The following is a 25448-nucleotide window of genomic DNA, read 5'->3' as shown; positions in this document are numbered from 1 at the left end:
CTTCAGATCTGCCAGTGCATTCTTCCTTTTGCTGATTCTCCTCTCTAATTTTTCTTATCATTGAGACAGCTTTTTCTCTAACAGTCATGTCCTCATCTGCACACATACCAAGAAGAAGTTGATCTGTGTGGGCGAAGTATGCATTTCTCTGGACAGCCTTCTTCACTATCGTCTCCTCCTCACTATTCACGTGTTTCATATATAGCAGGGACTGGAATACGTTCCTTGAGCCGTGTGTTACGTAAGGGTGTATCTTGATGTAAAACCACATTGGAGCACTGAACTTTATTATTGTAATGACAATTCTTTTCAACTCATGGCTGGGTCTTGATGTTGCTACATACAGCCTGAGGATTCTACTCCGTAAGGTGTTCCACCTTGACACACAGGGAGGACCTGGCTCAATAGCAGCCAAGTCATCTTCAACAACACCTGTGATAACTCCTTTACAAATCCTATACAGGTATTTCTGATCCCAGGACAGATCTTTCTCCACTTCATCATTAAACACAGGGAAATCAGGGAAACTGACTGGCTGGAAGGCGACAACTGGAGGCTCAGACAAAGACTCCTTGATCTGCTTTCCAATGGGACCACGCCAATGCTCAGGACCACTTGGTTTACCATCATAGTGATAAAAAACTGCGCGGAAAGGCAGCTCATTTCCGTGAAGCTGACATATGAAATAATGGAGCGGGTGACCAAGTAACATTTCAAGATGATGAATGACTCCATTTTCTGATCCTACATTTGCATTGGTTCCAACACACACAATGGGCTGCTGGGTTAGATTTTTCTCCACCAGAAACTCGTGAATAGTTTTGGCAATCTGCTTTCCGTGTCCAGTCTTGGAAGTCACATGTGTGAGATATTCATTGCCAGGCTCAACCATGATGACATAATGATCTTTCACCATCATCCTCGAACTCCATTTCTCGGTCTTCTCATTCTTTATCATCACACGAGTGGCGGTCTTCTTACCATCAAAATAGAGTGACGTCAAATTATCTAAACTAACCATCTCAATTTCTTGCCTCTTAAATCGGTATTTTTGTCTCGCATCCCGCAGCTTATGTGGTCCAATAACCTGACTCTTGTCATCCTTTGTGATAATGCCATAGTCAGTTAAGGTGGCAGTAGCAATGGCAGCTCCAGCATAATCACTAATCAAGTATCGGTCACAAGCGGCAGCCAGTGTAGGGAGTCTTGTCCGGTTCTGTGAACTGGTGTGTGTCAGAGCCCTTGGATCAGGGACAAAATCAACTGATAATCAATATAGACATAGCACCATACTCATCTGCAACAAGACAACTTAAATGAAATAAGAGATATGAAAAAAAAAGTTGATAAACACTGAACAGAACATTGCACCGCCACAGCGGCTGTTTGGCTAGTACTGTAGGTAAATTTAAAAATTTCAGTAGAAAATGCGGCAGACTAAACCTCGACATATCAACTTCAAATTTGGCATGGAGTCTTAGATATGTATAAGGAACAATGCCTGAAGAGTGCAGCTTTGAGCAAAATTTCACTGCCCCCTATTGTTCACTCAGTAACCAAACAGACACAAACATAACTACACACTCCAAATATTTTATCACTAAAGCTGGAGTCCCTTGGTTTTACAATCCAGTGAAAACTTCCTCAATATTATCATTAATAATCTCATGCACAGTATATTAAATTTAAAACCTGATTTTAAAGCCAATATATTTAACCTCCACACATACACATTAAAAAAATACTTAATCATTATACAGTATTTTGTTGATCAAATGGACTCCATTTATAATTAAAAATCTAAATATCCAACAGTACTGTATTAACACTAAGATTCACTTATCATAATACAGTACATTATTGCATATACAGTACTATATAACATTAGGAGAGTAAAATTATTTGTTCATACCTGCTGATGGAGGGTTTTTCTTCACTGCTTTTTCAGGAGCACATATTATTTCTTGGGGGGCTGTATTACTTGTTGACGGGATTGCAACAGCACCCTTGAGCTTCGTTTCCTTCAACCGCTGCTGAGCTTCCAAACGTTTTTTTTCTATCATACGTCGCTGTTCATCTGTTAAGCCGCTCATTTTTCTTCTTAAATTTACCGGCCACAAGTTGTCTCAAAACTGTTGAGTACCTTAAGATAAAGATGAAGTACAGGCATTAAAGTATTAATAACACATTCACACACAAACAAACAGATATATATATATATATATATATATATATATATATATATATATATATATATATATATATATATATATATATATATATATATATATATATATATATATATATATATATATATATATATATATATATATATATATATATATATATATATTACATACTTGGTTTCATAACTACGTTTTTATCTCATATCGCGTGCCTGTAGTAGACTTTCACTTAACACGGATTTTTTTCACATATAAGTGAGTGTCCGGCTGGAGACGCTATTTTTAGATTTGCCCCACCCGCCACCCTGCCTGACTGCCTGTTTTAGCTCATAAAATTCATACAAATTACCCAGCCAGAATATAATTTACATTGCTGGAATTCTTATAATTTGGTGATCATTTTGAATATAAACAACATATATTTTGCATTAAACATACAATTTTTAGATAAAAATTTTTCTCTAGGTAATTATGTTATCTTTTGTCCAAAATATATGACATTTATGTTCAAAATATTCCTGGTCTTACAAGGAATCCAGCAATGTCAATTATATTATCCTAACTTTAGTTTGAGGTATTATTTATTAAAATTTAGTGGTTATCCCACACATCTCCTTGGGACGGTTGGTGGGGGGTGGGGGGAGGGAGGGACCGACCGACCGACCATCTGTTACCCCGTGAAGAATTATTTTTTTTTTTATTAACTGAAGATATTTGTTTTAGCTCATAAAATTCATACAAATTACCTGGTCAGAATATAATTTACATTGCTGGAATTCTTACAATTTGGTGATCATTTTGAATATAAACATCATATATTTTGCATTAAACATACAATTTTTAGATAAAAATTTTTCTCTAGGTAACTATGTTATCTTTTGTGCAAAATATATGACATTTATATTCAAAATATTCCTGGTCTTACAAGGAATCTAGCAATGTCAATTATATTATCCTAACTTTAATCTGAGGTATTATTTAATACTAAATGTTAAAAACTCTGGAAGGGAGGATTGGTGGGGGTGGGGGGAGGGTTGGGACTGACTGCGCAGTTGGAAGAGGGGGGGAGGCAAGGTGGGGTACTTTGATTGACAGATAGTGTCGTGAAGATTATTTTTTTTTTTATTAACTGAAGATATTTGTTTTAGCTCATAAAATTCATACAAATTACCCGGTCAGAATATAATTTACATTGCTGGAATTCTTATAATTTGATGATCATTTTGAAAATAAACATCATATATTTTGCATTAGACATACAAATTTTAGATAAAATGTTTTCTCTAGTAAATATGTTATCTTTTGTGCAAAATATATGACATTTATATTCAAAATATTCCTGGTCTTACAAGGAATCCAGCAATGTCAATTATATTATCCTAACTTTAATCTGAGGTATTATTTAATACAAAATGTTAAAATTTATTTTTTTCACCCACTCTTCTCTTGAAGGGAGGATTGGTGGGGGGTGGGGGGGAGGGTTGGGACTGACCACGCGGTTGGAAGAGGGGAGAGGCAAGGTGGGGTACTTTGATTGACAGATAGTGTCCTGAAGAATATTTTTTTTTTTATTAACTGAAGATATTTGTTTTAGCTCATAAAATTCATACAAATTACCCGGCCAGAATATAATTTACATTGCTGGAATTCTTATAATTTGGTGATCATTTGAATATAAACATCATATATTTTACATTAGACATACAAATTTTAGATATAATGTTTTCTCTAGTAAATATGTTATCTTTTGTGCAAAATATATGACATTTATATTCAAAATATTCCTGGTCTTACAAGGAATCCAGCAATGTCAATTGTATTATCCTAACTTTAGTTTGAGGTATCATTTATTAAAATTTAGTAGTTTTCCCCCCAAAATTTCTCAGAGAGGGAAGAGCCGGCAGTGTAGTGTGAGAAGAGGGGGAGGGAGTTGAGTCCATTATTTGAATGGACATTAACTTGGCGACTGTATTTCTCTTAAGTATTAATTGTGTGCATGTACCATCATAAAATTAAGATGTTATTTTTACTACAACATAGTTATGTGTCTTCAAAAAGTGGAGTTTGGGGGTCGGGCTGGTTTCTATTGGAATTAATCCCATATGTTCTGTTGTTCACTTAACGCGGATTTCACTTAACGCGGGACCCTCTGGGTTCTATTGACCGCGTTAAGTGGGGTACAACTGTGTGTGTATATGTATATATATATATATATATATATATATATATATATATATATATATATATATATATATATATATATATATATATATATATATATATATATATATATATATATATATATATATATATATCCAAACAACTTTCTCAAACCCAGACACTAGCCCACATCCTCAGAATGTTTCTGGGTGCTGGGGAAAGTTTTCCAAGAGTCTAAACTACTGGAGTCTGTAAAACCAGTTCTAATTGAATTATAAACTCCATTTCCTTACTAGAATAATCTCGAATAATTTTTCTAAAAGTTTGGTTAAATAAATATATTAAAAAATAAAAATAAAATAAAATAAAAATACTACCCGGTATATGATACCAAAGTGCGAGGCGCCTCGTGAAAGCTGTGTGTTACAGCGAAGACAGGTATTTTCCACTCGCAAGAGTTGTGGGGAATTAGTGGGCATCATGTACCTGGTTTTGATTAAGTTAGGTTCGGTTAGGTTTTGGTTAGGTTACGTTAGATTAGATTAGCTTCCATTTTTGCTCTCACCCGGCCCCAAAACTCTGAATTTCCACAGATCCCCCAAGATTTTTGGAGGAGGGGGGTATAACTAAAAAATTACTCATTTCCGATGGAAATAAAGGTCAAATTCGAATGATTCACACCAAATACCATGGGAAAAACCTCGATTTCTGGGAAAAAAATAAAATTGATAGTAAGACTTAAATTTTACAACTTTAATTATATATATATATATATATATATATATATATAATATATATATATATAAATATATATTTATATATAAATATATATATATATATATATATATATATATATATATATATATATATATATATATATATATATATATAAATATATATATATAATATAAATAAATAAATATATATATATATATATATATATATATATATATATATATATATATATATATATATATATATATATATATCCTATTATATATATTTTTTTTTTAGTTTATAGTTTTCTCTACCTATGATCATAAATCACCTGTAGTGGGCAGGGCATGAAAGATGATCGAAATTGCAGGGTAAGACAGTGAAAAAAATTTTCATATGACACTAAAATGTTGTCTTTACTGTATATGCTTTGTATGTTAAGAAATTAATTATTTTCTGTAAATACTTCCGAAAATCGGCCACCACCATGTGTCGTCTGTTTGCTTTCATAGGTTTGTTTGGTGTTCTTTTTAAGTATTTTACTCCACATTTTCTCTCAACTTCAAAGTCCTGCCCACTAATATTGTGGGTAATTTTATCAGTTAAAATACTTGTTGCCATGAAACAAATCTCCAGGTTATACCTGGGTTGCAATCTATAATTTGACAATTCTAAGACACTTTTCTTCAATGGTATTTCTGGCATAAGCAAAATATTTAAAATTTTTATTATATAAAGGTATGTTAAACACATGGCGTGCACACCCAGAACATAGGAGTATAACGACATAGCATCCAGAACATCGAACGACTGTGGAACCACCTAATTAAATCAGGTTTGGTTTGGTTAGATTCAAAATGGTTTTTTTGATTGCTTTTTGTGTTTGAACACATTTTACTTTGATTTTTATAGCAAATCTCTAGATTCTCAGATGGGAGGGGCTTATCTCAGAAACTATTGATTTGCGCCAGAAATGGGGCTCAAATTCATTCATAACACATCAAAAACCATCGGTAAAACAGTTTCAACTCCGATTTTGCATAGTGATAAGTGAAAATTTAGGTACTTAGTCCCATAATTCTTTACGATAAATCTGGCAACAGATGTGAAATGTACAGAAAATTCTAAGACAATTTTCTTCTATGATGTTTCCATCACAAATGCATAATAAAGAAGATATGGCGCTTGAAAGTTTTGGTTGGGAAATTAACCATGACATATCCAGCCATTATCTGGTGACCCGCTGTCATCTTCAGAAATCCAGTTGTGCATGTGCCGGATAGCTCATACCCACAACCAATCGCAATTATGCATTTCAGAATTTATATCACCTACTTCATTTCCGGCCAATCAAATTCACTTTTGTTTTAAATGCAGTCCACTATCGAAAATTTTCAGTTGCAGTATGGCCCTTTGTGTAACGGTGTGATATCCGCTATTTTGACCTGGCCCGTTGTAACAAAGAAGATGTATCTTTAGAATTTTTATGTTTCCAAGGCATACAGTCAGTTCTGCTACTCCTGAAATAGTTGTGTTCTTGTAAAAGCATGCGATAGAAATTCAGCGTAATAGAAATATAGCAGCTTATGGAGAAAATAGGGTTAGGGGTGCAGATTACTACTTGAAATCGAAAAATTTAGTAGTTAGCCTAACACAGGGATACAATGTCCAAAACAAATATTACATTCAATATCTAATAATGAAATCATACAGTAAATGTAACACTTTACCTTGAAAAATATAGAATATAACGATGGGGGAGGGTGATTTTGAGGTAGATAACATCGAGTTTCTCTTCAAGGGTTATAGCCTTTCTTTTCACGATCATCACGGAATGAGATCACCGCGGCTACTTGGAGATATTCTTCCTTACCATATTCACAGTTTATACACAAAACTGGAGAAATAGTCAGCAAAATCGAATTACAGCAAACAAGCATTAGTGTTATACAAATATCGTTCCTCATTTCGTAAAGCCTAGCATTGAGCCAATTCAACGTTGTCCAAACCAGCGTTATATAGCAGAACTCACTGTACTGTACTACCGACATCTGTGTTGTGCTCCTAACCCTGAGTTTTGCCCCAAACAAAAACGATGGCGTGTACTAGTTCATATGTAATTCATAAAATGAAAAAAAAGACGTTTTTGTGTGCATTAAGTGAGTGACCCAAAGGACTCTCCTATCAAAGGAACATATGTGCCGATATGAAAACTAAGGATATTTGTTATTCTGTTTTTGTCTCCATTTTGGAAGCATGAGCCACTTAATCATCATTTAAAAGTGTGCGGAAACTACCATTGTCTGGCGTTCGTTTTGTAGTTAGGTATGTCAGCACTGGTTTGAAAATCAGGAAGCTACCCGTGGTCCCAATATAGAGGTTGAAATAGACAAAACACTCATTACCCACCGAAAACATGAGAAAGGCAGTGTTTTAAGTCAGGTATGGATGTTTCGGGGTATTGAATGAGTATCGAAAAAGAGATTTATTACTCTGCTCATTGACCCAGGTTTAGAAGACCGCACTAGATCTACTTTAAACTTACATTTTTAAATATATTCGTCCTAGAAGTATTATTTACTCAGAATTTAGGCGGGTATATAATAAATTGAGTGAGTGTGTTTACCAACATTTTATAGAACCATAGTGAAAATTTTGTGGCTCCCGAAAATCCCCGCATCCATACCCAGACAGTTGAAAGGGCTTGGAGGGACGTGTAAGAGTGGATAAAGTGTCCTGGCATGAGAAAGCAATACGTAAAATGTTTTGACCAGATACATATTTATTAATGCCCATGGAGATGATGTCTTCCATGTATAGAAGGTGGCTGAAAATTATACCCACCACTCTCAGAACGCCCCTCCCCCTCTCGCACCACCAGTAGTAGGTAGTAGTGACGAGGACAACACTGAAGAGGCTCAGCCAGGAACCTCGGGTACAGGCAGCGTCACCTAGGCCTTTCACATCCTCCTCTGATTCTGAATAAGGTAAGGAAAGTGGTTACCAGTAGGTTAGGATGCATATTTTAGTGACCAGACAGGGTTAAGCAGTGTGACCTGGGGCCAACTAGGTTAGGTTAGGTTGGGCTAAGTTAGTTTAAATTAGGTTGGGTTAGGTTTGGTTAAGTTAGGTTGGATTAGGTTAGGTTAGGATGCATGTTTTAGTGATGAAAATGTTTTCCTGTGTTTTGAATGAATTTGACTTTTAAAACTGCACAGTCTAGTTTTTAGTTACCCCACCCCGGTTCCCTGGGGTCCCCATTATTAGTAGCAGGAGGGTCATAACTCAAAAATTGATTTGCAACATTTTGAGTCAAATAAATTAAACAAAAAATACATTGGATATTTTTTTTGAGTCGCTAGAAGAATATAGAACTAAAAGTAACATTTACCCAAATTTACCATATTTTTTCTCTTTCCTTAAATATTATCCAAAATATTTAGTAGTTACAAACACCTACTTTGATCGGGTCAGGGTTTTGGTAAAATTATTGTTTCGGTTATACACCTATTTAGAAGTCGTTCAAAATACACACAAAACAAAATTGGAAAACCATAATTTCAACCTAACTTAACCAAAACTTAAAATAAAAAAAATTCGCTGCATGACCGAAACGATAATAATACCTCAAAAACCACTGTAAAACCCTAACAACATAACCTCAACCCAACCTAACTATACATGAAATCCTAAAATTCTCTGCGTGAGCGAAACGATAATAATAATCATGTTTTATTAGGTTCTGTGCATTGTTGTATCTTTTCATTACTTCCTGTCATCTAGAACATCCGTGGAAAAAATCAACGAAATAGAACAACTCGTGGTCCACGGTAGTGCTTTTCTCAGCAGACATTACCAGTTACACAAACAAGAAATTGCATACGTGATCACATACTTATAATACTGCCTTGATAGATGAGAGTGTCACCGCAGCTGTGCGAGGAAACAGTGGTCAACTATGCCTGTTGACATTTAACACGAGTCAATGTCATCACTGTTAATATATCTAATTGTAAATTGTAAATAAAACCGCTACTGTTAAATAGTATCAACACACTATAACTTACGCTTTTACACAGCCATACAGCCCTTTGTATTACGTTCGTTTTCAACCGCGTGAGGTTGACCACCAAATGTTTCTAGACTTAAGCTGGAGAAACAAAACCCATGTGACTCAACGCGTAGTGTTGCAAGAGCCGACCCTTCACCTGTACACAACCAAATGAAATTACTATATACCCTTCATTTACTTTGCGCCTTTATATATATATATATATATATATATATATATATATATATATATATATATATATATATATATATATATATATATATATATATATATATATATATATATATATATATATATATATATATATATATATATATATATATATATATATATATATATATTTCATGTAGATCCACAATGAAAACGTGGATAAGATAAATCTTGATAAAATCACACGGGAAAAGGTAATCAACAGAGCACCTTAGCTTGTCTTTATTGAAGACATTGTGGGGTATGTGGTATTTGGTTTGAGACTCAGGATGGGATGGAGAAAGGAAACTCACAATGTGCTCACATATACATATTGTATTGATGTACAATGCAGCTGGTGCTGAAGGCAGCATGATTACAAGCGTATGTAGAGGTGCAGTTGGTAGGGTGCTCAGAGGAGGACCAGCTTGGGGTCGCCAGCGCTCGCCGGCGGAAGGAGCAGGCCGCCAGAGCGGCGGAGGGAGGTGGTGTTGCTTGCTGCGGCTGTAGCTAGAAGAAGAGAGAGATACGATACGAAGTCTTTAGTTAAAAAAAGAAAGATTATTAGGAGTTGAAGGAAAAGTGGTGAAACTGAAATACAGTAGGAGTAGAAAGAATCTGGGCTCAACCAGATCCTTCATCTTTCTTATTGGTGTTTTGTCTTTGTTCTGCTCCCTTGGGTCGTCAGACCTTTGTATTAATATTAGTTTATTTATATAATGCTGCTTATTATTATTATTTGTTATTGTTGGGTTAGTAGGCCGCCAGGTCCTGTGTAACTAGGAGGGTAGTCCATTTTTTTTTTTTTTTTTTTTTTTGAGGGGTGTTAGTTAGACTTATTTGCACACACTTTTTTCGATTGTTCCAAGAGTTTACGAACCCCACCCGAAAAAGTTTGCCCTCACGGTTTTCCGGACTTGCGGCTTTTCAATCTTGAAGCTGTGACCCTTAGGGGCGAAACCGCCAGCCCAAGGACACTCAACTGAGTAGTGCCCTGGAGATGCTTATAAACCTCACCGAACCCCCTGTCGCCCAGTATAGCTTTCAGGCAAGTTCAGACGCTCCAATCTTCAGGTAGCTGTATGTTGAAGTGCAGGCAACGTTTGCGGGTCTCCGAACATTTTCAACCAACTGACAGTCCTTTAGCATATTCTGCACCAGGATAGTGACAGTAATTCGATGGGGGAAGACTTAATTCGAAGATCGTCACGAGGGACGGACCGTCTAGATATCTGAACGACCTTCTGCAGACCCAATAATTTTATTTGCCTGATTTACCTTCTTCTGCTGGGGCCAAATGGCCCGAGAACCGTTTGCTGTCAACATACACACCTAGGTCCTTTCTCACACACAGTTCAACTACATTTTCTTCATCCTGGGCGGGGACATATGGTACGCCCTCACTGCTGGTACGCCCCAGGTGCATCCCTCTTACACTTCGTGCCATTATTGAATCAGCAGCTATCCTTCGACCATTCCTCGATCACAGATGTCCTTCTGCAGCTCTTCACAGTCCGCTTGGTTTTAATTTCCAGCAACTGGCGTCATCGGCAAAACACTTCAGGCGGAGGAGGTACAACGTCAGGCATATCATTTATGGAAAAACAAACAAACAACAGCGGGCCCAATACACTACCCAGGTTCCTCAATTTGTTACAGGTACAGATGATTGATTTCAAAAGTTATTAATCACCACACATTGTTGCTTATGCAGCGTAGAAAGTTCTTCATCTACGCTAGACATTTCCCCGAATTTTCCGTACCCTTCCGTTTTGATTTTCAGCTCGTGGGTACACTGTCGAAAGCCTTGGCAAAATCTAGGTAAATATTGTCGATATTACCACCCCACTTAGAATATGGGTCCAAATATCCAATACCGGAGTACTAGTTACAAGAGCTCCTGCATAAAACCAAGCAATCTTTACAAGGTTGTTTCTGTAGTAGATGTTCCATCGTTGCATCTCTGATAATACTCTCAAGTACTTACATATTATGCTGGTCAGGCTCACCGGTCTATAGTTGTTCGTGGAGTGCCTATCGCCCTTCTTGGAAGATAGGACCAACATAAGCCACTTTCCATCTACTGGGGACCATTTGTTCATCCAGGCATTTACAAAACAGAATCTTCAGGGGCTCTGCAAGCCTGCTGCACAGCCCCTAGCACTCTAGGATGCATCATGTCAGGTCCAGGACTTGCATCTTTAGCCTGGACAGTTTATTTCTGTCACCCTCTTCTGTGAACACAATGGGCCAGTGCTGTGCTGGTCTGTCTGTCCTCAAAACGCAGGAAGGTTAAGGTATCCTCTCAGAAATACTGAGGAAAGTAAAGCCGTTCAATGCCCTCAGCTATCCTGGTCAGAATCTGCGTAACTACCAAAGTCCCAGGTTAAGGAATTAATTTTCACCGAAGGTTGGAATACTAGTTTTCATAAGATTTCAATTAAAATTTACCTAGCAAAAAATGAAAATTTCATCTAGAGATATCACATGATTCTGCTATAGAACTATCATTAATACCATGGTGGATTTTTCAAACAAAAAAAAGAATTCGCCTCATTATGACACACCTAATGGTTAGTCCGTTCAACACTTAATTATTCATATTATGCTCCACCGCCCACAAAACATGTGAAATTGTTAAGTTCCCAGTAGTAGGAAGCTACCAAACAGGGAGGCACTACCTCCTGGAAAGATGCTTGAAGCATAATGTATTGTCTAATGGTAGAGCCTGCTGCCTGTATGGCATCACGAAAATTGTGACCAAGTCCCAGGTTGCTAATCTGACTTTCTGTTCAGAGATTTGAAATTGAGTGAATTAATTTATGGTATTATTGTATTTCCTTTTAACATTCCTACCCCTAATCTATTCATAGCGTGAATAGAAGACTTTCTACATTACCGCAAGCAGTGTGTGGTGATGGGCGGGAAAATCATCTCCATTACCTGTCACAAGTGGGTTACCACAGGGCAGTGTATTGGGCCCTCTGTTGTTTGTTTCATAAATGACATGCCTGATGTTGTACACTCCTCATACAAATGTTTGCCGATGACGCCAAGTTATTTCGGAAATCAAGAACCAAGCGGACTGTGAAGAGCTGTAGAAGGACCTCTTGGGCTCCAAGAATGGTCGAAGAAATGGCTGCTGAGATTCAATGTCACGAAGTGTAAGAGGATGCACCTGGGGCGTACCAACGGTAAGGAGGCGTATCATATGTCCCAACGGGATGAAGAAACTGCACTATTTGAGATTGATTGTGAAAAGGACCACAGGTGTATGTCGACAATGAGCTGAAATTCTCAGGCCATTGCGAGAAGAAGGTAAATCAGGCAAAGAAATTATTGGGTCTTATAAGAAGGTCGTTCAGATATCTAGACGGTCCGTCCTCGTAACGATCTTCAAGAGTAAAGTGCTTCCCCATCTGGGTACTGTACCGTCTGGTCCCCGAGATATGCTAGGGACTGCCAGTTGGTTGAAAATGAGGAGGGCCACCAGGCTGGTGCCTGCGCTTCGGCACCTCAGCTACCCTGAGAGATTGGAGCGCCTGAACTTGCTTAGCTTATGCTACAGACGGGCAAGGGGGGACGTTTGAGGTGTATAAGCATCTCAGGGGCACTACTCAGTCGAGTGTCATTTGGAGCTGGGGACACTGTCCCACAGGTCACAGCTCAAGATTGAAGAAGCCGCAAGTCCAGAAAACTGCGAGGGCAATTTTTCGGGTAGGGGTTGTAAACTCTTGGAACAATCTTCGAAAATGTTGGCAGCACCGAGTGTGAGCTCTTTCATGAGAAGACGTGACCAACACTGGAGCGGGTTCAGATACATTCAGGAGCCGGTGCATGTCCAGTACTTGCCAACAGTGCGTGACAGAGACGTGACCGATCGCCCGGTCGGCTAGCGAGCCGATCTTTTGGTGAAGAGGATAAATGAAAAGGAAAAGTAACCAGAGACGTGACCGATCGCCCAAGCGGCTAACGAGCCGATCAGTGGTGAAGAGGATAAAAGTAAAATAAAAGTAAAGTGACGGTACCGAGTGTGAGCTCTTTCAAGACAAGAAGTGACCAACACTGGAGCAGGTTCAGATACATTCAGGAGCCGGTGCATGCCCAGTACTTGCCAACAGTGCGTAACAGAGATGTGCCCGACCGCCCAAGCAGCTCACGAGCTGATCAGTGGCGGAGGATAAAAAAATAAATAAAAGTAAAAGTATTTAATTTTTATTCAGTGGTGTAAGCAGGGAGCGGGCGTAGCGAGCCCATACAGGGGCCAATTTCAAGGACTTTTTGAGGCCTCTTGCAATGAATAGTAGGACATATTTCATGGCTATGTTGGAACCGCACACACACACACTGATCCAGGATAAGCACATGTACCATTCTTTACAATGCCTTCCGCGGATCTGGTGAGGGAAGCGTAAGTATAATTTGCCTCTAGCCATACTGAGCTTTGTGTGTGAAAACAAATAATATTGTGCAATCTGCATAGTGCAGAAATATTACTCTGGCAGAACTCTCTGCTCTGTTGGAGGCTTTCCCGCTAAATTAATTTCTAAGTAAGTACCTACGGCCTGGCGAACTGGTTGCAGCAATCACAGTCATGGCAATATTTTCTTCTTCAAAATTTCCAACTGTAATGTTACCTCATGTTGCTCAATTTTTATTGCTCGTGCAACCGCACCTTAAGGTGACGACTCCAGACTACACCTTCATACAGACAGAAAGTTGACAGTAATAATGAAAAAAAACATTAAATTGTGTTTTGTGTAGAGTAAGGAATGTATGAAGCCGATGACGGCATTCACAGTGAAACTTCTCCTCTGAAGCTTATCATTACAAGATAATTTTTTAAATGTGCTGAAATCTGAACCACCACTGCAGTATGATTGGCGGCTTAATGAGTTAAAAACCGACCTGCTGTGCCTAATAATACGACGAATCGGTGCGCTCTTTGTAGCGTTCAAATAATGCTTCCCATTGCAGTTTGATGTTTGTAATTTGAAGAATTAGGATGCTTCAAATATTTTGCCAAATATAAAATGCACATTTTGGAGGGATGATAAACAAGGTACAGGTAAAGTAAAGAATGAAGTAGTGATGGTGCCCCAATTTATGATAGTCCATCATAAATTCAGGTGATAGCGGCGATAATTTCATCTATCCACAACACACCATCTACATTATCCTCCACACAACAGGAATCTGGAATATTTTTGTTAGCATTTACTGCCACTACAATATGAAGCTCATCTTTTCTGGATATCAACCAAAGCACGTAATTTTTCTTGACGGTCATATGCTTTTGTGCTCGAGGTGGCGTGGGTAGTAATGGTTATGGAGGGGGCTAGCGGAGGAATGTGCAAAAGATAATGTGTATACATTGTAGTGTGTAAGTAGTGTTGTACAAGTGGTGTGTGTGTGTGTGTGTGTGTGTGTGTGTGTGTGTGTAAAAAGCAAGTCCCAAGGATTTGGTTAGTTTGTAACTCACACAGAAAGCCTACTATAATTTATTTCATTTGACCCACATCATGTAGTGCACCTTTCATTCACTTCCTCTCTCCTGTGTGTCACTGTCTCCCTTCTATATCAACTACGCCAGGGGAGGGCAGGGAATGTATTCTCCACTGGCTATAAGCCTGTAACTTATAGCTACATATGGCTGTGCATCTAGATTCTGGGTACCAAACATAAGGCATGAAAATAGAGGTCTGCAATAGGCTGGTTTGGCCTGTGCTTGGCAGCTCTGTTAGAGTTTTACTACTCTCTGTTTAGCCTCCTTTTGAAACTTTTCAGATTCCACACTTACTACAAGTTGCTAAGCTTGTTCCACTCGTCCACCACCTATTTGTGAACCAGTTTCTTTCTATCTCCCGCCTAAACCTAAGCTTGTACAACTGAATCCGTTGCTCCGATTCTATCTGCTCAGATATTATAAGAGGCTTTTATTATCTATGTCCCTTTATTGATTCCTTTCACCACTTAAATACTTCTATCATATCTCCCCACACTCTTCGTCTTTCTAGGAGATACAGAGTTAAGTTTCTTTAACTATCCTGATATGGAAAGGTTTCCAAGTCCCGGAATCATTTTGTCATTGCTTACTGCACCGACTCCTGGTGAATTTATATCCATTCTATAATAGGGGCACCAGAACTGAACTTGCAATCGAGGTGCAGCCTAACTAGCGCAAAGATATAGTTGCAATAAGACCTCACTCTTGTTGCCACTTCTAGATATAAAACCCAATACTCTGTTTGCCTTATTTCGAACATTAACGCACTGTTTTTCTAGGCCGTAGGTCCGGGCTTACAATGCCAATTCTTTCACAAGTCGACTATAGGTTGAGGTATTTATTAGGCTGTATACATTATAAATATTTGTTCTTCCAATATTAAGTACGCTTTACTTGCTGGTGTTGAATTTCATTTGCCATTTTCAGACCACCCCTGCAGTTGTATTTAGATCCTCCTGTAGTATTTGCATCCTGCCTAGATTAATTTGCCGCCCTATTTTGGTGTCATCCGCAAACTTGCTTATGTCACTGCTGATCCAGTATCATCGTTTATGTAGATTATATGAACAAAGAGTGGGCCTAGTACTGGCCCTGGGGAACCCCACTGGTTACACGGCCCCACTCCAGGTTAACACCATCTACGCTGACCCTCTGTGTTCTATCAGTGAGCCATGATTTTATCAATTTAAAACTTTCCCCTCGATACCAGGCCTTAATTTTCTCCAGAAGCCTCTGGTGCGGTACTCTGTCAAATGCTTTGCTAAAGTGTAAGTAAATAACATCGTAATTTTCGTCATTATCTACTACAGTTCCAGGCAGGGCTGATTCAGGAGGGGCAAAGTGGGCAGCGTCTAGGGCCTCCACAATCTGGGGCCTACATATTACAAATACTTATTTATTTGTTTATTCCACTTGGATTATTTTATTTTCATTTTTTAAAAACTATGTTTATCTATTCCATCACATAAACTATGTGTCTGTGCTAAAGAAGCGTGATAGAAATTAGGGCTAGCTACTCCTTGAAATTCATGAATACCTGGTTTTCCTATGAACAGTATATATTTTTAATGAATGCTATTGTTTGTAAAGGTTAATTATATATTTAGAATTCCACAAACATATATTGATTCAAAAATGAACTACATGAATAACGAAATTGAGATTAATAAAACAAATAAAAATATTTTTTTCATTATCACTTCCATTTAATGCCATCAGGGCGCTGTGTTGTTGACAGTTGGTCGAAGGACAGTCGTAGTATCTGCAACACGGTTGTCATGTGTCTGTCGATTAAAGAGAGACTTGCGTCGCCCATGATTCGCATTTCCACGAGTAGACATAAACATGTCTTGCAGATGCAAATGAGAGAGAATTGTCAAGGTGTGCTTGCTGGAGTGAAGTCGTCGCCGCTCAGTGATGAATGATTTGTTAGAAGGTCATTTCAGAACATGTCTTTGCAAATGTACAGTAGGGCGAAAGTGGAGAGAGAGCCACCTGATGCTTGTGCTTGAGTGTGGGTTGGTGTGCTCTAGAATATGCCGTTCACATATATAATTGTGCTTTTAAGGTACCATGTTAAGGTCGATTGGCCGTGTGCTGAGTTAGTTTATGTATTTTGAGTACATTAACTATATTAATGACGGCTTCCTTGTCAGTTCCACGATCAGTATATACAGTATAACACAGTATAGTCAATGTAGAAAAAGGAGGCTAAAACTGACGGCGAGCTTTAGGGGTGAGACTGGGAGAAATCAGGAGGGAGAGGTCATAATCTTACCCAAAATTCAACAAATATGCTGGCGTCCAAATGTTCCAGGGAGCAGCAATCAATTAACCTCTATAAAAGTAGCAAAAGCAAACGCCAATTTGTGTTATTACGTTTTCAATTATAACGAAAATTAGGTGTCCGTCTTTATGGGACAGAAAATTGTTGTTGCAGAAATGAGGAATGGACAGACACAAAGCGGGTGCAATGACGTTTCGGAAAGTGGAAAAGGCAAAGAGAAAGACATCTAAAGAACGTGCTGAGAGAGGTTTAAAGAATGCTAAAAACACGTCACTGACTGAAGCCTCACTTCGTCCATCAGCTTCAGAACACCTAGTCAGTGCTTCTGCAAGCTCATCTTCAAGGCAGCCAGAACAAGTGCAACAACGTACCTGCATGTGATACATCAGCTTCTTCTTTAGGCGGCAGCTCTAGCTCATCTACAGGGAAATGACCAGACTGTTGAGGAGATTGAATTGAATCAAAGCATAAAGTGCTCTCAAGTGCAAATGGCAACTACTAATAAAATTATGACATTGACATTAGCTTATGGTCAGAAACATTTGACAAAACAATTTATTGCGAACGGTTCTGGAGAGTCTCCACCACAGTGATGCTAAATTTTGGATGTAAAATCAGCAGTACAAAAAATGCAAATAATGTCAGTAGCAATGCAACACCAGCCATGTTTGAGCGAAGGAATCGAAATGGGTAGTTGTGTTGTTCTTGGCTTTGTTTCTCCCTCAAAATGGGCGGGTCTACTGCTTCTTTTGCAAGCTAATGGGTGTTTCTAAGATCACAATTCACATTCGATGGGTTCTGCGACTGGAAGCATGCTAATAGGCTTGTTGTCCATGAGCAATCAAAGGACCACATTCAAGCAGTTTTGTCAGCAGCAAGTCGCGCAAAGGGAGCTGGAGGTATAGATTCTAAACTAACTACGCATGTGCGTCAAATTGAGCAGTATTGGTGTAGTCTTCTAAAGCGATTGATCAGCGTGCTTAAATTTATATGTGAAAGAGGGCTAGCTCTTCGTGGAGATGATGAAATAATTGGATCTCCTCATAATAGAAATTACTTGGGATTACTAGAGCTTTTGGCCGAGTATGATGATTTCCTCAGGCAACACATCCAGAATCATGCTAATCGTGGCACTGGTCATACAAACTATTTGTCTTCAACCATCTGTGAAGAAATTGTCAGACTAATGGGCAATGAAGTACTGAACGAAATTATCTCACGTATAAAGCTCTCAAAATATTACTCAATTTCTCTAGATTCCACCCCTGATGAAGGCCATATTGATGAACTAACTCTGATAATCAGATACATGGAGCATGACACACCTGTTGAGAGATTTGTGAAATTCTTGCCAAATCAAGGACACAAGGCTCAAGAAATGTTTGAAGGTTTGATGAAGTTTCTTGCAGACAATGACATTGACATTCAAAATTGTCGTTGGCAATCTTATGATAATGCAACATCTATGAGAGGGAGGTACAATGGTCTGCAAGCCAAAGTTGTAGCTGAAAATCATCATGCAATTTGGATACCCTGTGCTGGTCATTCATTAAACTTGGTTGGAAAAGCTGCAGCTGAATGTTGTCAAGAAGCTATCTCATGTTTTTATTTTCTTGAGGCAATTTATGTTTTCTTCACAGCTTCTACACATCGTTATGCAATTCTTAGTGATTTATTGAAAACTGTAGCGTCTGGCCCGGTATCTGTGCCAAAGAGGATTTCCACAACAAGATGGTCCTGTCGAGCAGTTGCAGTGAAAGCAGTTGTCCAAGGTTATCTCCCAATAAGTGTAGCACTTGCTAAAATAGCAAGAGATGAAAATGAGACGAGCAAAACATGTTATGAAGCCAATGGTCTCCATGATAAGATGTGCAAGTTAGAGACTGCTATTTATGCTGTGTTTTGGCATGGCATTCTTGGCAGAGTTGATGCAACAAGCCATGCATTGCAAGATCCTAAACTCGATTTGAACACAGCGGTAGCAATACTGAAGTCCTTGGAATGGTTTATACGAGAAAAAAGAGATTGCTTCCATGTTTATGAGAAGAAGGGAAGGGAAATGTCAGAAACTGGGGATTATTCACAGACACGCAAGCGTCAACGTAATGTACGACTCAATCCATTGGATTATGGACGATCAGAAGAAGCAGCACTCTCACAGTCAGAAAAATTTCGGGTTCAGAATTTCCTTCCAGCAATTGATTTGGATCAAACACTTGGAGTTGAACTTGTGCAGCTTACAGCATTCTTCACTCAATTACTTGAAGACGAAGATGATGAGAGAGGTCTGTAAATAAAGGTAATGTTTATTTTCTATTTTGCAACTGATCAATGTTTGTGTTCAATATACCCATTATCCATGGTCGATGGCAGTTATTTTTATTAAAATTCTTGTTTTTTCCAACATGTTCATACTTTTGTTATAATTTTATCAAATTCATTAAATTGTTTATTTGTTTTACTATTGGATGCAAAACTTCAATTTTATTTATAGTTAAGTTAATATTTATTCTGAATCCATCTGACCGTGGACTTAAAGAAGCCTATACATGCATTCTTGGACAGAACCATTATTTGAGTAGAGGTTTATCTGATTATTAATGCAAAGAATCATCTCTCTGTAATAACGAATAATATTTTCTTTTCTGTGAAGTCTTTTGAAAATTTTTGACATGTGCGGTAGTAGCTATATCAGGGCTGGTCGACTTGAAACCACATGAATTACTCCAGTCATATCTCACTTTTGTGTGTGTGTATGTGTGTGTGTGTGTGTGTTGGAAATTTGTACACTATCAATAAATATACAGTTAATTAAAAATTTCTCAATGTTCTAATTTCCTCAATATAACTGCACATGACTTCAAAATTCTCCAAAGAAGTGTTCAAATTTCAAAATTTTCCCGGGGGGCTTACAGCGCCCCCAGGAACTCCCAGATGTTTAGGCTCGCTTCACTTGCCACCCCACCCTCGTGGGTAGTTATAATGAGGGGGGCCTCCACAAAGAGGCTGCCCATGGGCCTCCACAGGTCTAAATCCGACACTGTTTCCAGGTTGATATATAGATGGACATGGACATATTATGAAAAAAAAATCGTTGTACAAGTTGTTCATTGATTCAGCATTTATAACAGTGTAAACAGATGTTGTCACTCAAAAAAATTATCCACACAAAATTGTGTTGAGAAATATGACAACGGATGACGGATGACGACCTTACCAAGACAATGGGAGTCCCACTGTTCATTTTGAAATTCATCGACCACCCCCCAGCACAACATTTTTTTTGAGTGACTCTACTTGAGGGTATACAAAGGTAAACAGTAAAAGTCACTTCGACCAATGACAGCAGCCAACATAGTTATCAGAAGCTCTCGTCATTTTGTGTATAAGAAAGTAAAGTAAAACCTGACCAATTGGACGACCTACATGGTATAGAGAAGAATGTTAGCCTAGTGTACTGTACTTCTGTGTCATGTGGTGTAAACAACCATAATATATAAACAATACCAACGTGAAAACAACCATAATGTCACCATTCGCAATGTGTAAACAACCATAATATGTAAACAATCGGAATACGTAAACAATTCCAATATTGACACAGGCCAACAAGAACTGGCCTCCGTGATATGAGTCGCTATTACCTGTGACGAAATAATCTCCAGATATTTGACTGGCCACTGTTTGTGATTGGTGGATGGAGAATCAGAAGCGAGGATTGGTTGAGAATTGTGAGAAACGCCTGCGCAGTGAAGACGACCAGACCAAGGTACTATAACTAAAGACCTTGGACCAGACCTGCCACTCAGAAGCACCTGTCACACCACTGAGGCCGGCAGGTAACATTACACCTCCTTCCTTCGTTAGCTCTCCGCACCCACTCCACTATCCACGCCATCACACTCAGTAAATTAAGTTTTATGAAGGAAAATATTAATTCCTAGAATCCTGTGTTGATCTTTCCGTTTTTAAACATTCATTATGGAAAAGAAAAACACTACCAAAGCTACTCTTTCCTCTGTATACAGGAAGGAAAATACCCGAGGCTGTTAGAGAAGTTCGCTGATATTCTACTTCTTTATTAGTTTATTTTGCTATTCGTTGTAGCTTTATTAAAATTTTCATCAATATTTAGAATCAGACGGCATTTATCTTTGAAAACAGTCCTTGTATCACTCGGTCTCAGTTAACCATTCCAAATAAACCACAACTCAATCTTGGATGACGTGGACGCTGCTCCTTGACAGTACTGAACGGGTACTAGTAGCTTCACCCAAAACATTTACACAACTGTAGACCCGAATTAAAAAAACAACATAAATATTGTTCAAACCATATAAAGTTATCATAGCGATGTCTAGTACCGTATTAAATATTTACCACAGAACCTCCAAGGAATACTTAGTGAGATATTAAAGCAGAAGGAATGGAACAAATGAAGATTAGCCCTATAGTTTATTTCACTTTAAGATTAACCACGCTAACCTAACCTAACTCAACCTAACATAATCTAATGTATTCTAACCTAACCTAACTCAACATAATTTAACGTATTCTAACCTAACCTAACTCAACCTAATCTAACCTAACGTAACATAATCTAACGTATTCTAACCTAACCTAACTCAACCTAATCTAACCTTAACCAACGTAATCTGACCTAACCCAACAACACTTAAAACCAAACCTAACTTAACCTAACCTAACCTAATCTAACCTAACCTAACCTAACCTAACCTAACCTAACCTCCCTAGATAGCATTAGAGTATTTTAAAATCAAGTGATATAAACCGGGTGGGGGGGAGGGGTACTAATCTTCAGGTAATCAGGAGTGATCATGAACATTTAAAAACTCCCGAAAGAGTAACTAAGGAACTGGTCTACCCTGGCAGGTTAGAAACGGCAGGATGGAAGTGGCGGTGCTCCTCCTGGTACTCCTCGCCTCACGCCTCACCTTCCTCACCACACACTGCTCAATTGTCTACCTCAAGGACTTCGAGCTGGTGAGTGTAGTGTAGCTAAATCATCAGTCATAAGGTCATCACTGCTGTCACAAGGTCATCACTGCTGTCACAAGGTCATCACTGCTGTCACAAGGTCATCACTGTTGTCACAAGGTCATCACTGTTGTCACAAGGTCATCACTGTTGTCACAAGGTCATCACTGTTGTCACAAGGTCATCACTGCTGTCACAAGGTCATCACGGCCACAAGGTTATCACTGAGTTATCAAGTCATCACTGTGTCATCACTCAGCACTGTAACTTACATTAATACTATATTATTAAAGTTGTCAACATCACCAAATGGAACACCGAATACTAACATTATAATATATTTGATTGAGTCAAAGTTGAATACTAGAGGTGAGCTATATCATTGTGGTAGTATGTCAGGCTATATTGTGGTAGTATGTCAGGCTATATTGTGGTAGTATGCTAGGATATATTGTGGTAGTTTGCTAGGCTATATCATTGTGGTAGTATACTAGGATATATCATTGTGGTAGTATGCTAGGCTATATCATTGTGGTAGTATGCTAGGATATATTGTGGTAGTATGCACGGCTATATCATTGTGGTAGTATGCTAGGCTATATCATTGTGGTAGTATGCTAGGATATATTGTGGTAGTATGCTAGGCTATATCATTGTGGTAGTATGCTAGGCTATATCATTGTGGTAGTATGCTAGGCTATATCATTGTGGTAGTATGTTAGGCTATATCATTGTGGTAGTATGCTAGGCTATATCATTGTGGTAGTATGCTAGGCTATATCATTGTGGTAGTATGCTAGGATATATTGTTGTTGTAGTATGTCAGGCTATATTGTGGTAGTATGCTAGGCTATATCATTGTGGTAGTATGCTAGGATATATTGTGGTAGTATGCTAGGCTATATCGTCGTGGTAGTATGCTAGGCTATATCATTGTGGTAGTATGCTAGGATATATTGTGGTAGTATGCTATGCTATATCGTTGTGGTAGTATGCTAGGCTATATCATTGTGGTAGTATGCTAGGATATATTGTGGTAGTATGCTAGGCTATATCATTGTGGTAGTATGCTATGCTATATCGTTGTGGTAGTATGCTAGGCTATATCATTGTGGTAGTATGCTATATCATTGTGGTAGTATGCTAGGCTATATCGTTGTGGTAGTATGCTAGGATATATTATGGGAGTATGCTAGGCTATATCGTTGTGGTAGTATGCTAGGATATATTGTGGAAGTATGCTAGGCTATATCGTTGTGGTAGTATGCTAGGCTATATCATTGTGGTAGTATGCTAGGATATATTGTGGTAGTATGCTAGGCTATATCATTGTGGTAGTATGCTAGGATATATTGTGGTAGTATGCTAGGCTATATCATTGTGGTAGTATGCTAGGCTGTATCATTGTGGTAGTATGCTAGGCTATATCAATGTGGTAGTATGCTAGGATATATCATTGTGGTAGTGTGCTAGGCTATATCAATGTGGTAGTATGTTAGGCTATATCATTGTGGTAGTGTGCTAGGCGACATCGTTGTGGTAGTATGCTAGGCTATATCAATGTGGTAGTATGCTAGGATATATCATTGTGGTAGTGTGCTAGGCTATATCAATGTGGTAGTATGTTAGGCTATATCATTGTGGTAGTATGCTAGGTTATATCGTTGCGGTAGTATGCTAGGTTATATCATTGTGGTAGTATGCTAGGATATATCATTGTGGTAGTGTGCTAGGCTATATCAATGTGGTAGTATGTTAGGCTATATCATTGTGGCAGTATGCTCGGCTATATCGTTGCGGTAGTATGCTAGGTTATATCATTGTGGTAGTATGCTAGGCTATATCAATGTGGTAGTATGCTAGGATATATCATTGTGGTGGTATGCTAGGCTATATTGTGGTAGTATGCTAGGCTATATCATTATGGTAGTATGCTAGGCTATATTGTGGTAGTATGCTAGGCTATATTGTGGTAGTACACTAGGCTATATTGTGGTAGTATGCTAGGATATATTGTGGTAGTATGCTAGGTTATATCATTGTGGTAGTATGCTAGGATATATCATTGTGGTAGTGTGCTAGGCGACATCGTTGTGGTAGTATGCTAGGCTATATCATTGTGGTAGTATGCTAGGTTATATCATTGTGGCAGTATGCTCGGCTATATCGTTGTGGTAGTATGCTAGGTTATATCATTGTGGTAGTATGCTAGGATATATCATTGTGGTAGTATGCTAGGTTATATCATTGTGGCAGTATGCTAGGCTATATCATTGTGATGGTATGCTAGGCTATATCATTGTGATGGTATGCTAGGTGGCATCGTTGTGGTAGTATGCTAGGCTATATTATGGTAGTATGCTAGGCTATATTATGGTAGTATGCTAGGCTATATCGTTGTGGTGGTCTACAGGCCGTGACTGGACCTAGGGCGTGCAGGATAAAAGGAGAGAGAGACATCCCGCCCGGCATCAAAACCAACAGGAAGGACTCGTACTGTATCTTACACTGTGCTCAGCATTACTGGTGCGAGTATGTACACCAAAATGGTGAGTAACTTCTGCTTTGATGGTAAACTGAAGGTAAACACACACTATAAGAACAGTATTTTGTGTTGGACGTAGACCTATACTGTACATGAGTATGTTGTGTTGGAGGTAGACCCCACACATGAGTATGCTGTGTTGTAGGTAGACCTATACACAGTGGTGGGCACAGCTGAACGAATAGTTAGCTTCGCTAACAGCTAATCTGTTAACTAAAAAGATAAATTCGCTAACGCTAAACCGCAAAACAGCTAAAAAAAATTGCGGAAGCTAACGCTTACCTCTAACTTTTATTTTATGAATTAAGCTTCGGTTTGATTGTTTTTTGGCTCTAAAACCCTTAAAACAGACTTAGAGCTGAAATTTTCATATGTTGTCTTGTAGCTTAGACATAGAGCTTTCCAAAAAGGTATAGCATGCCAAGATCAGATGATGATCAAGGTGTACACAAATAATTAAATGAACAAATGAAATTAAACATTAGTTTACATTCAAGTTTCAACATACACTTTATAATCTTTATTTACCGTAAGAAAAGACAGAAAGTATTAAACGAATCCAATAACTATAATACTGTATAGCATAGGTAGCAAATAGCATCATGCCAAGATCAGATGATGATCAACTTATCAAGGTGTACACTGTACACAATTTCACAAATAATTAATTTGCATTCTCATACAACCTATCAGCCTTATTCATTATTCATGTACAGTTGGTCCTCATATTACGCGGTCCCGCATTCCGCGTTTCACAGTTAACGCGGTGCCTTGCCAGAACCTAATAT

General features: G+C 38.3%; 1 protein-coding gene and 2 long non-coding RNA genes across 3 annotated transcripts; 2 read left to right on the top strand and 1 right to left on the bottom strand.

Moving 5' to 3' along the window:
• Positions 1 to 2057: 2057 nt before the first annotated feature.
• On the bottom strand, positions 2058 to 9189 carry LOC121856011. The gene is made up of 2 exons (XR_006086869.1): positions 9131 to 9189; positions 2058 to 2143 (listed from the first exon to the last, which is right to left on the bottom strand). It is a non-coding gene; the product is annotated as an uncharacterized LOC121856011 (long non-coding RNA).
• Positions 9190 to 17303: 8114 nt separating this feature from the next.
• On the top strand, positions 17304 to 20750 carry LOC121855966. Its single transcript, XM_042351183.1, has 3 exons — positions 17304 to 17432; positions 17929 to 19402; positions 20722 to 20750. Exons 1-3 carry the CDS (start codon positions 17304 to 17306, stop codon positions 20748 to 20750), a joined length of 1632 nt encoding a protein of 543 aa, XP_042207117.1.
• Positions 20751 to 20876: 126 nt separating this feature from the next.
• Positions 20877 to 24654, top strand: LOC121855903. Its single transcript, XR_006086861.1, has 3 exons — positions 20877 to 20956; positions 22011 to 22121; positions 24529 to 24654. It is a non-coding gene; the product is annotated as an uncharacterized LOC121855903 (long non-coding RNA).
• The last annotated feature ends 794 nt before the right edge of the window (positions 24655 to 25448 follow it).

This window comes from Homarus americanus, unplaced genomic scaffold, assembly GCF_018991925.1.
Source record: "Homarus americanus isolate GMGI-L3 unplaced genomic scaffold, GMGI_Hamer_2.0 scaffold19117, whole genome shotgun sequence".
Taxonomy (NCBI): Eukaryota; Metazoa; Arthropoda; class Malacostraca; order Decapoda; family Nephropidae; genus Homarus; species Homarus americanus.
Note: the sequence above shows the minus strand (reverse complement) of the source record. Positions and strands in the feature narration are given on the sequence as shown.

Coding starts and splice junctions, on each gene's coding strand:
- LOC121855966 (XM_042351183.1), top strand. CDS start 17,304: ATGACGTTTCGGAAAGTGGAAAAGGCAAAGAGAAAGACATCTAAAGAA. Junction 17,433..17,928: donor CATCAGCTTCAGAACACCTA/GTCAGTGCTTCT, acceptor TGCGACTGGAAG/CATGCTAATAGGCTTGTTGT. Junction 19,403..20,721: donor AGACGAAGATGATGAGAGAG/GTCTGTAAATAA, acceptor ATATTGACACAG/GCCAACAAGAACTGGCCTCC.